Below are 11,859 nucleotides of genomic sequence, written 5' to 3'. Positions count from 1 at the left end.
CTAGTGATAACAAGATAAATCATTATCACTGGCCTCTTTCCTATACTAATGTAAATTACATCAATCTATATAGAAACTTCAAATCATTACAGAAAGTCAACATGACTAAACCTCATCACTAATTCTTTCCCGTAGGTAATTTATGGTTTTGGTACATTACAGCCAGAACTAACAGAAAAACATTTTTAAAAGAATTATTAACAGTTCAGTATAAAATAATCAACCCTACAGCACAATATTTTACTGATCATATCTGCAGCAGCACAGACACTGCACAAGGATTACAGTGAGATGCTCGAGGGCCTGGATTTCATACCTCAAGCCAAACTGTTATCCAAATAGTCACGGTTTTCAGCAGCATCAGATGGTTTCTTGTTTTCAGATTCAGAGAGCTCCTCAAAGCTGTTATTTGTGTCTGCAGTTTGAACACTGAGCCCTCCATGCCTTCCAGCATCCTCAGCATGCACCACATCCATGGTGCTGCTGTTTTGATCCTCTCTTTCATTTGGAATTTCACAATCTCTCTCTAAGGTTTTGTCATTGTCTTTCAGGCCCTCAGTTTCACCAGTTCGTTCATTCTCAGAGTTTGAGGGATCTGTGGGGTCAGATGGATCAGGGCTGGAAAGTGGGAACTCTGCCTCTGATGAATCATTAAGCTCTGCTTCAACTCCCACGTTCTGCTCCCCCACAGGAGCGCCTCCTCTTTTCCCTTCCAGTTCTGCAACTGTCAGTTTAATTATCTGACTTCCAAGCTTGTTTATGTCTTCTTCCTCAGAAGGTAGCTGGGGTAATGAAGGGTAAAAATGTTTATTTTGGATTCTGTTATTTAAGTTTGTTCCCTCTGGAGACAGAGATTCACTTGCAACAGCATAAGTTTCATCACGTTCTCCCTTCTGTTCTGCTGAAAGAGAAATGGAACAGCAGGGTACTCAAATCATTTGGAGGCATTTGTTATATGTCTGATCTGAAGAATATTACTACCAGTGCTGGACCACAGAGATGTTTATCTCAGTAAGGAATTTTTAAGAGTGCTTCCCCATCCCTCCCAGGCATATTTCTTAGACAATAAACAATCAACACTAAGTTTCTTGCTGGACCTGGCCCTGTTTTGGAACCTCTCTTTCCCTAATACCAACAATTCTGAAAGTCAGACAGTACCACACTGTAGAACAGCAAGGTCAGGAAAACTTTTCTAGAGGAATATAAACTCCAAGCAACGCACTTAGCTATGGAAATTTTTGGCACAGCTTATTATCAATCCCCCCATCACTACCAGTTTCAGGGGTTAACACAAGTTCCATTTATTTGGAGCTTTTCACAGGTTTTCATCCAATAATGAAGTTTTGTTATTGATCCTCTAACATTCCTCCAAACATAAAATATTATTTTGATTAGGGTAACAGCATAAAATGAAGCAGCAGCACAAGAATTTTAAGTATAACAAGATACTAAAATGCAAACACTGAAAAAAGAGTCAAAATAGAGAAAAAAATCAATGTGCAAACAAACACCCTTGTGAAAAGTGTCCTTTAATGTGTCCATTAAAGGACAGAAAGCCTCATTAAAAATAAACTTGCAAATTAAAGTAAGAAAAATTAGGAAATGCCAAAAATAAGTCTGCCTTGAGAGCTTAAAATTACTCTTGTTGTGCAGACGCATTACATTTGAATATTTAAGAATTTACTCCATTTCTCTCACAGGCATCCTGCTTCACACAAGAATGGGACTGCCTGGCTGCAGAGGACCAGCCTACTGTCTCTATCATATCTGCCTCACTTAGAATTTGGGAGCTACTGAGTGAATGAGACCAGGGCTGGCACCAGGGGAACAGACACTCTTACTGCCATCAACAAGGCTAGGAATGAACTCTGAAGAGCTGGAATTTAAGTCTGTGGAAAAGGCAGGGATAAATTAACTTTCAAAAGGTGATCACCCACTGGATCTAAGCCTCATTATCTGAGAAGTCAGCTGGAAAACTAGGAGCTTGATGTGCAGTACTGCTCTGCTTGTGCTGTACATCAAAGTGCTCCAAATGAGCCAAAATGTATGTACCTCCAACTAGCACTCCAAATTAGCAGGGACTCTGCCTTCCTCTTTGCATGCCTCAGTTTCTTCCCTCTTACAGTAGAAAACCACCAAGCTATCACCTTGCTGCAATCTTCTGAAGATACATTGTCTCAAAGCACTAAATCCCCAGAGAAAAGTTCATAGAACAGCACTGCTTTCTTCAGGGAATGCCTGGAACAGCATCCAGGCAGCACAGCAGGGACAAGGCATTCAACAATAGAGGGAAAATCCCTGAGCAGCTGCTCATTAGCAGCTGAGATGCTCAGGTGCAATCCATCCCATGACACCATCCATCCTGTGCAGTGGATAAAGGGAGATTTCGTGGCACAAGACAGGCTTTAATTCATATGATTCCACTCTGTCATTATGCATGTTCACACAGGAACTGCACAGTAGATCCTACAGACATCCACCACCCAGCTTAACTGAAACAATGACAAGTGCAGATTAAAGGAGGCTTGTGATGAGACCAGGGTAAGCAGATAGACTGGATAAAAAAAGCCTGCAAAAGCCCTCTGATTATCTACAGATCTAGCTAGAGCAACACTTGATGCATTATAAAAAGTTCTGATGAAGAGTAAGTGTATGTTTAAAAGGTAAGAAGATTTCTTGAGTCAGACACCAAATGCTATTCTTTAAAAGGCCATAACTGACCAATGTGACATGAGATCTAATACATAACAATAAGTAAGAATTTCATTGTTATTGTGGTTATCAACTGTTTTCACTCAACTGATCATTCAACCAACAGGAAAATAACAGTGGTTTTGTTTTTATTTCAGTAATACTTTAACCAAGAGCATACTTGTTTGATGAATGATGGTGGATGAGCACACTCCTGTTTTCTTCCCAGTTGTCATGATCCCCCCAGATTTTGGAGGTACATGGTATAGATGAAAAATTGCAATATGCACCAAGTTCCTAAACCTCAAGAGCAGTCATTCTCTGTGCAGAGTGGTACAAAACATACCTGGGTACCATTCCCATACAGATACTGACTGCAGAGGAGTTGTGTGACTCCAAGCACAGGGATATGCCCTACAGCTGAAAACACACTGCTTCCTTTTCAGGCTTTGAAGGGAAAACGGCAGCCCCAAACATCCTTCAGAAAAAGCATCTGGAACATCTGGAGCAACAGGTGTTGTGTCACCTACTTCTAGAAACTATGGTGTCCCCTGCACAGCTGCTTGTAGATATGTGCTCATTTATGCCACCAAAAAGTTGGCCCAATTTAATTATCACAGAGGTAACTTTTGTCTCAGTTCTCACTGCACATTATCAGATATACTGGGACATAGGTAAGGGGAAACCCAAGCTGTTAGTGTAGGCAGAACAGTAATTTCTTAACCTGCTCCAGTTTGATGACAGAATTGCTATGATTAAGCTTGGTTCTCATTATGGTCATGGGACAGAGAGGAGAAGAGGAGGAGATGACCTGCTGGGATCTGATTCTCCCTATGATTGCCACAGGTCTAATCCTGGTCTGTCCTTTCCTATCCAGGGCTGTTTACTTCTGCTCTTCTCCTCCCATGCTTATCTTTCTGTTCCTGCTCCATATCCCCTTGTTTATCCAGTCTCTATACCTACTGTGCCCATTTCTCATCCACCTTTGATATATTTTTTAATCACATCCTGCTTTCACTGCCAATGTTCTGATTTCTCACTCCTGTCCTCTGACCTCTGCTCAGCCACATGCAAGTCCCTCCTCACTCAGACTTCCATGGACTTTGCCAAGCCCCATCTACTCAAGTCCTGATCTTGGCCTTTCATCCCACTTTGCTCCAGGATTTTTTCCCTCTAAGTTCACTTTATCTCAAAGGAATGGTGCATACAGAGTTTTACCAGCACTGGTGGCACAAATTAAGCTCAACAGAATAACTTGTTTGTTTTCAGCAGATGAGATTTGTAAGTGAATCATGTAGAATGAGGTGGAAACTCCAGACTGCTTCCTCAGGCTGGAAACCTTTTCCCTAGATTTCAAATTCCTATAATTGTAGATACAGGAAATGCTTGCATATTGAAAAAAAAAAACCAACCCAAATTCAAATGTATAAAAGACAAAAAAACCCCACCAAAACCCACACATGGTTATCAGTATTTAACAAAAAAAAATATTATTTGGCTATCTGAAAAGAAAAAAAATAGCTGATGTAGAAAACACAATATGGAAAGCTTCAGCCCAGAGTTAAGGTTTGGCAGTGCTACAAAGCAACAGCAAGAGGGTCTGATGAGATGTGACAGACAGATCAGACTCCCTGTCTGACCAGCCTGTAATCACAACTGTAATGTCAGCCTCACCTAGAACAAATGTGGAACGAAAAGAACATAATGCCACCAAGTAAATACTTTCAATAACTGCCAATTTAATTAAAAATCAACATTTAAGTAGGTAAAAGAATGAATATTTATGAGTTATTATTACTCACCAGAGAACCATTCATTACAGTTTCACTTCTTATTTTTAGCAAAAATATCAGCTGATCAAGATTATAAAAAAAGATCAGCCTTGCTGCCACATTTTATCAGATAATGACATGGGCTATAAAGTCAAAATTAAGCCAGAATCTATTTAGTTTCAGGACTAACAAATAAATTGTTTATGAAGCTTCATGGTTAGCTGAGAAAGATCTGGGCATATCATAATGTTATGCCCATTAAAGACTTTATCCAAATGCCAATAAGCAAATAAAATAATCCATCTCCCATCCATTATGAAAAACTAAGGAAAAACAAATCAAGGTTATCAGCAACTGCCAAATACAGCTAAGCTTGACTTTGGAGAGATGTTAAAGCTTGCTACTGAAGAAGGATTTTTAACAAAACACATGTAAGACTATAAAAAAACAGTGAATTTCTCTGGGAAAATGAGTTGGGTACTTCAATTTACCATGTGCAATCAGGAAGCCATTCATCTAGACATCACCTATAATGCAGGAAAGTGCTAAACCAGTTCCACAGACTGCTTCCTACTGTGCATTTTAACCGAGGGGAAAAGTGCAGGAATCAGTTACCTGCAACACAGATGGCATGAATAACTTCCCACAGTGTCATGTTATCGGGCAGGAAAATTCTCTGCAGTGTAAGACCTGATCCCTAGCCTTAGCAATCCATTCAATAGTAACTTTTCAGTCGTTTCTTTGCTATTTGTACTGGGACCATCTATCTGTTTTACCTGTGGATGATGTATTCAATCTCTGTGATCACTGAAACTTTGCCTTCTGCTATCCCAGCATGAAAATTTATTACATTTTATTTGGAAAGAAATGAGTGCTCAGCTCTCATCATGCTCTCACATCCCAGGTGCTCACCTTGTCCTTCAGTTCTCTGAGGCTTATCAGCAAAGGCTGACAAGGGTGACCGGGAGCGCTGTATCACAGGCAGGGCTGGGTCACTGAATGTTATCGTGTCCTTCCCACCTGCAACAACCACACTGTTAGAGCTGCTGGCTCACCAATTACAACCACTGTGCATCAGTCATGTTCCCCACAAATTTTTAACAATGATATTGGAAAGTACAGAACAGGAAGAGCATCTCAAATGATCCTTTCACAACACGAAAAAAAAATTACTCTGTACTGGAGCCACAATATGCAAGGCAAAGGCAGAAAAGCTGCATGTTTTTATCTGCAGTACTGAGTAAAGGCCAGATTTTGAAAGACCAGGTGCTATAAATTGAATCAGCAATTAGAATTCAATTAAAAATAGTAATCATCAGATCATACCAAAGTAAGGGATCACTTGCATGCTATTACCAGCAAATGTTCAGCACTGACTCTTTACTCTCTATTATTCTGTTTCATGTGATACAGGCAGGTTCATCATTATGTAGCTTTATGCTTCAGATTTACATATTATCCTGCAATGCTTCCTTAAAAAAAATCCTATAAACTTTGCATAATGAAGAACTGAGGGAGCAAACAAGTACACATTGCTGGGAAACAGGAGGGATTTTAATCTGAAAATTCCCAAAACATTTCTGAGCATTTTAGTTTTAAACCAAATGGAAAAAGGCAATTTTCCAGCTCTTTTGCAGAAAAAATAATACAAGAAACCCTTCATCTGAGGACTCTGCTGTAGATGCTTAGTGTTTACGTATTTTAGCAATGCAGAAAGGAACACCTGCAGATGCTTTAGGAAGTCCTCCACTATTCAGGATGCTCATGTTTTTAGTGACTGACACTACCTTAAACCTCGAGGGGAAGCGGCAGGAAATGTGCAAGATCAGCTAAGCGTGGTGTTTGTGTGGCCTCCAGAACAAGTGCCAACTGATAAGTAATGGCTGGGGAGGCAGCAAGACACTGCTCTATTTATCTCCATGAGAACGACATTTATGTAACAGCCACTTCGCCCCTCTAAATCTGTTAGTACGTTTCACCTTAAGGCAACATCCTAAATCTAATCACCCATCCAAGACAAAGACTTTGAGGAGAACACCGGGTCATGAGATACCTGGAATAAATCCAGCCCTGAGAAAGTTCTGGTGCATACTAAGGAATAATGAAAGTCAAGCTGTTCCCATGGAGTCTAACTGGACCACTCCAATCCCTCATTCCTTTTAAGGGCACTGGCTGCAAATACCTTGATCCTGAAGGTAGCAATGATCTTTTATACTCTCACCATGTTGGGCAATACACTGCAGCAGTATGAATGCAATGAATGCTTTTGAAGCATGGATCTTGTGGAAATTTGATCCCCTGTCAAGTATGCATCAGAATTCTGCCTTCACCAGCATTAACGAACAGCAAAGAGGACAACCCTCCCACTGTAAGACATAATTAATTAAAAACATAAAAAATGCAAAACAAATCCAACCAATATTTCAAAATGCAAAAGCTCCTAGATGAATGTGCTTTCTGTAAAAGTGAAGGAATTTTGTGTTGGAAGAACCAAATTATACAGGGAACTTGTGGTATGAAAATACTCAACAGATATTCACACAGCCAGAAGCAGCCACATATCCAAAAAAATACAAAAGAATCCAATGGAAGAAGTAAAAAGATGATGAATAAAAAAATGGGTGGCGGTTTTAATACAAAAGTAGAAAGCAGAAACTTTTAAATTTATTTAATAAAAAAAGTAAAGCCTGAGCTGAAGTCCCTGAAGATTGCAAGACAAGCTTCACAAAAGATACTTCTTGACTTTCCAGCCAGCATTTACAGAGTAAACACATTTACTTTCCCATTTTTCTTTGAAAACCAGCCTGGTTACAGAAAATAAAGCTAAGCTCAGTATCCACACATCTTAACAATAGATGTGACCCAAAGAGTCTGATGAATATTTATTTATTAACAGCGATTCACATCCATTCATGAAGGAGGCACATAGGGGGACTGCTCCACTGCATTCTGTGAATCATGATCTGAAGCTGGATTACACACAAAGAATTTCAACTAGCTGCTGTGTAAGCTCAATTTCATAACTTCTATAGCTTCATGTTCCTCCAATGAATTTTTCAAGGACTATAGTGAAAGTATACAGATCTCAAAATACATATAAGTTTTCAGTAATAGTAAATTTTTCATTTTCTCCTCCAGGGTTGGGTATTTTCTTATAACCTCTGCTGCACCCTATGCCACTGTAACTGGCTACAGCCAGAGCAGCTGCAGAGCCCTTTAATTCTACCCTGCCTCTGCTCTGTGCTGATTACTGCAGGGCAAGAGGCAGCATTGAAACTCTCTTATCATCCCACACAGAAGAAGGCTGAGTCATGGTTGGCTCTTTCTTACACTTTTTTTCCAGTGGAAATCTGGAATTTTCAGGAAATGACAGATTTTTAAAAAATACAGAATTACCCATCTGAATGTCTAGTGACATCAGACTGCGAAAAGAATTAAATGGAGTTTATTATGTAGTGTCATTGAATACATTTAACATATTTGTGCGCATATTTCTACCACAATGTAGCCAAGACAAAGCAAAGAATTAAATGCTTCTGTGAACATCACATTCTCTGCTTCCTTCTTTAGGGAAATAGGATTATAAAAAGAAAATCAAAGGCAAAATCAAAATCAAATCTATGCCCAAATTTGCTTTCTTTTCAGCAATGAAAACAAACCTCACAAGAGATTCACTTAACTAAAGCCCATTTTCTAAGCAGGGCAATATAAAGTCTGGTAGGCAGAACTTCCAGAGGGAATGAAATTTTACCTTCTCAAAAACTAAATATGCACTTCCTATTGATTAGCTTCCCCATAGTTCATTCATGGCTTTCTCAAAATGCAGATGACAAATATGTCACCTAACAAAAAAACAGAGGCATTCAAGATCTTTCTTCAATAGGATCAAGTATATAAGCAGCATTTGGAAGATATTATTATCATGGTGACAGTGTATGTTATAAATGTTATATAAACAATGATGACTAAGTAGGAACATTAACTTCAGATTAAAATCCTGCAATTTGTAATGTGCATTTATTTCAGCACTTGAATGAACATCAGTTTTTATTTGCTTTTTTTCCCCAGTGACAAAAAATTCCACTCACAATCAAATAACATTTTTTCACTCTGGATTTAAGACTGACTAGATGAGATACTCTCCATGTTCTGCTCCTCACCCAAGCCAATATTCAGCTGCAGAATCCATTGTGGTATTCCCACACTAATTGTTACACACTGCTGTTTTATGGAGCGGAAGCTTTGCACGCTCTGAAAAGAAAACTGGTGACCCACCAGGTGTTGCAATGCTCTTTTTGACCACCCCAGGATTAGAGTGCACTTGGAAACAAAAGTGCACTCCTGATTTAAAAGGCAAGCAAAAAATCAAGAAAACGTCAGGGCTCAACAGAACTCACAATCCAGTGTAAAATTCCTTTAAAAATATTTAAGATCATCCCCTCTTACTATTTTTCATAACGCAAATGAACTTTCATGTAGAGCAGCCTCTAGTTCTCCTGTGGTCATCTAACTCAATTGACTGAACATCTAACTCTGCTGGATGTAAAAATGTCCAGATAACATTTCCATTTATTTACATGCAATGACAATATTTAACGTACTGCTAGGATCAGTTACTAAATAAATACGTTAAGCAGAACCTACTCCCAAATCCCACTGAGACATTGTAGCTCAGGCCTTCAGGCAGCAAAAGAAAGGAAGGAAAGAGACAGTCGTTATTGTATAAACATTAATTTGAAGCTTTACCTACATAGATCAATACGGTGCAAGAAGTTCCCACTTCCATTTTTTAAAATACATTTTGCAAACATGAGAAGTGCTGCATTTATGAGTGTAAAATTTTTATGGCACACTAGTCTTGAAAAACAAAACTAAACAAACAAACCCCTACAGTGCCTTGAACCAGTGAGTTTGAAAGACATGTTTGTAGCAATGTACTAAACTGCATTAGCAAAGTCTTAGACAAACATTTCACCTTCATCTCCTGGAGAATGTGGGGAGGCACAACTGCACTAAGCACATTACACATGTTAGTGACTAACTGTGGAGAAATCCATGGAAACACCTTTGGACCTTCAGTTCTGGAAACAGTCAAGCAGGACTGAGAAAGCCCAAACAGGCAAGCTGACGCAGAAACACACCACATCAGCCCAAACAGCCGAACAGCAAAAGTTTGTTACAAGGGCTCTTCAGCTCTGTAAAATGTTTCCTTCTAGATGTACAGGTTAGGTGGAAAAACCAGAGCCAAAAAAACAGAAGCCTAAACCACTCTTTCCCCCTCTTACTAGCACTGACAGGAATCTGTAAACAACAAAGCCTAATGATGCAAACACCACCTACAAAGTAGCATAATTTACAGTGGCTACAGAAGACACAATTAGGTGCAATGGGAAGAAAAGAACCAAGAAAGTAAATGTAAATTAAATATTGCACATTTTCCTAACAACGATGTGTATTAGGAAGCAGATTAATCTCCCATTACTTGAGTAATTTAAAACCAAATACAATACTTAAGGGACTACAGGGAATAAGCCTGTTCTGGAGAGATGGAGTAGAAAATTTAGAACCATTTACATTTCCAATTTCTAGGAGTTTATGATTCTACTGAAAAACATTTAAAAATAGTAAAAAACAAAATCCATGGTTAAAAGAAGTACAAAATTAATAAATAAAATTGGCTGAAAAACATAATAACCAATGACCTGTGCATCATTTTATGCAATGTTTAAATAAAAAAAGTTCACATTTTTTTTGCCTGCTTTCCATGGAAATAATTTGATTACTTCAATATTTAAACTGGTTTTTTAGCACTTTTCATGTTATTTCAATACATATTTGACTTAAGAGTTTGCAAAGTCTAGTGATCTTTGCTTTCCACTTAACATTTATTAGACATTTCTAATTTTGCAAATGTGCTGAATAGAACATTCACCAGGTAACTGTCATAAAAAAAAATCACAGCCAAACTTCTCTTAAATGCAAACATACCCTTGAAAACTAAATAATGCAAGCTATTTGCTTGAAATTTTACTAACCTGGAAGACTCCACAAGCCAGCAATTTCCAAAGTTCTTAATTTCTTTTCTAGTTCTGCCACTCGATTACCTAGAATTCTTTGGAAAAAGAATAGTTGTTATACCAAGGTAACCAAAGCCTAATTACTTATATGACTACAGTTGAATTTTTAAACTGCCACTTAATTAGTAAATCTGTATACAGTACACAGTAAACCTGTATACAGTCATCTCTTTTCACTAACAGCAATGGACAACCTCTCCCAGAGTTAAAAGAATATTAAATATATTTGTCTCATCTATACCATGCTTTTAAAAAAGCAAAAGGCCTAGGATATACTGGACATTCAATCTTTGCAGTAAAGAAAAAGAAAAGCTACTCACAATATTTCTATCTTCTTGCCTGCAAGTATCACTTTATTTTCTTTATAGCTAAAACCAGAAGGTAAAAGCTACACAGACAAAATATAGAAAACTCAAGACAGAGCATCCAGATTAACTCTGAAGTTCCAAGACACACATTTTTGATAGTCCTTTATTCAGGGGATATTTTCTATCACTAAGATTGCTTAAAATGGTAAGGAAAATTTTTTCTATTACACATTATTTATTTTTCTTTTTTAGCATTGAACTGCTTTCTACTTTACTTCAAGCTTCAAGCTCTTTAGTGCCTTTATCACCCACTCAGTATTCACTGTATTTCTCGGGTCATGTCTTCTTTTGTATCTGACTTCATACACAAATACTATTTGCAGTTAGCTCTCCTGCAGGATTTAACTTTTAGTCTTAATTCTCTCCCCAGATCAAATGAGAGATTTCTATCTTGAAAAGAAGTCTTGTTTCTCCAATGAATTTTTGCAAGTGTTTCACAGGCACAGCAAGTCTGCAAAATCTTTAAATAAATCCCAAACAATACTCACTAGACTGAGAAACGTAGACAAGGCAGCAATTCTAAACATGACAGCAGAGATTATGGACAGCAAGTTTTACTCATCAAATTACAGCAACAGGATAAATCAGTTAAATTTGAACTGAATGCTGAGAAGCAGCATATCCCAGCCCAGCAAGGCAATAGTATCTTGCTGTGCATCCCAGAGCTGTGTAATACTGCACTGAGAGCTCCTCAGCAAGGGCTTTCTGTGCAGACATTTGAGCACACTGGGAATGTCATTGCTGACAAGATGGCAGATTCTGGGAAGGACGTGAAGAACAGCACACCCAGCAAATATCAAGGGGGCTAGGAAAATCGATTAACAAGGACTAAGCATTTTTGAAATCTCTACTGTGAGGGCTTTGCAATGACACAATAAAAACCTCTAAGTATTTTAAAGATTACAAAAATATCAAGATGAGAGACAGAATGTAAAACAGAAAGAGAAAGCT

The 11,859-nt window shown here is 38.2% G+C and overlaps 1 protein-coding gene across 3 annotated transcripts in view; it reads right to left on the bottom strand.

Annotated features, from left to right (window-relative positions):
- Positions 1-11,859, bottom strand: part of CCDC149 (coiled-coil domain containing 149) — a 51,216-nt gene that overhangs the window by 2,579 nt on the left and 36,778 nt on the right. Inside the window, exons 10-13 of one of the 3 annotated variants that reach the window (XM_054293854.1) lie at positions 10,499-10,575; positions 9,108-9,140; positions 5,376-5,483; positions 317-901 (exon numbers count right to left, since the gene is read on the bottom strand). In XM_054293854.1, coding sequence (XP_054149829.1) covers positions 318-901; positions 5,376-5,483; positions 9,108-9,140; positions 10,499-10,575 — 802 coding nt within the window. In that variant the 3' untranslated portion in view covers position 317. The remainder of the gene's footprint in view (positions 1-316; positions 902-5,375; positions 5,484-9,107; positions 9,141-10,498; positions 10,576-11,859) is intronic. The other 2 variants (XM_054293861.1, XM_054293867.1) reach the window with 2 other exon arrangements.

The sequence above is a fragment of the Melozone crissalis genome, unplaced genomic scaffold (genome assembly GCF_028551555.1).
Source record: "Melozone crissalis strain CALT ecotype California unplaced genomic scaffold, PUWL_Pcris_2 ptg000006l_1, whole genome shotgun sequence".
Lineage (NCBI taxonomy): Eukaryota > Metazoa > Chordata > Aves > Passeriformes > Passerellidae > Melozone > Melozone crissalis.
The sequence above is the reverse complement of the archived record's forward strand: the minus strand, read 5'-3'. Positions and strand labels throughout refer to the sequence as shown.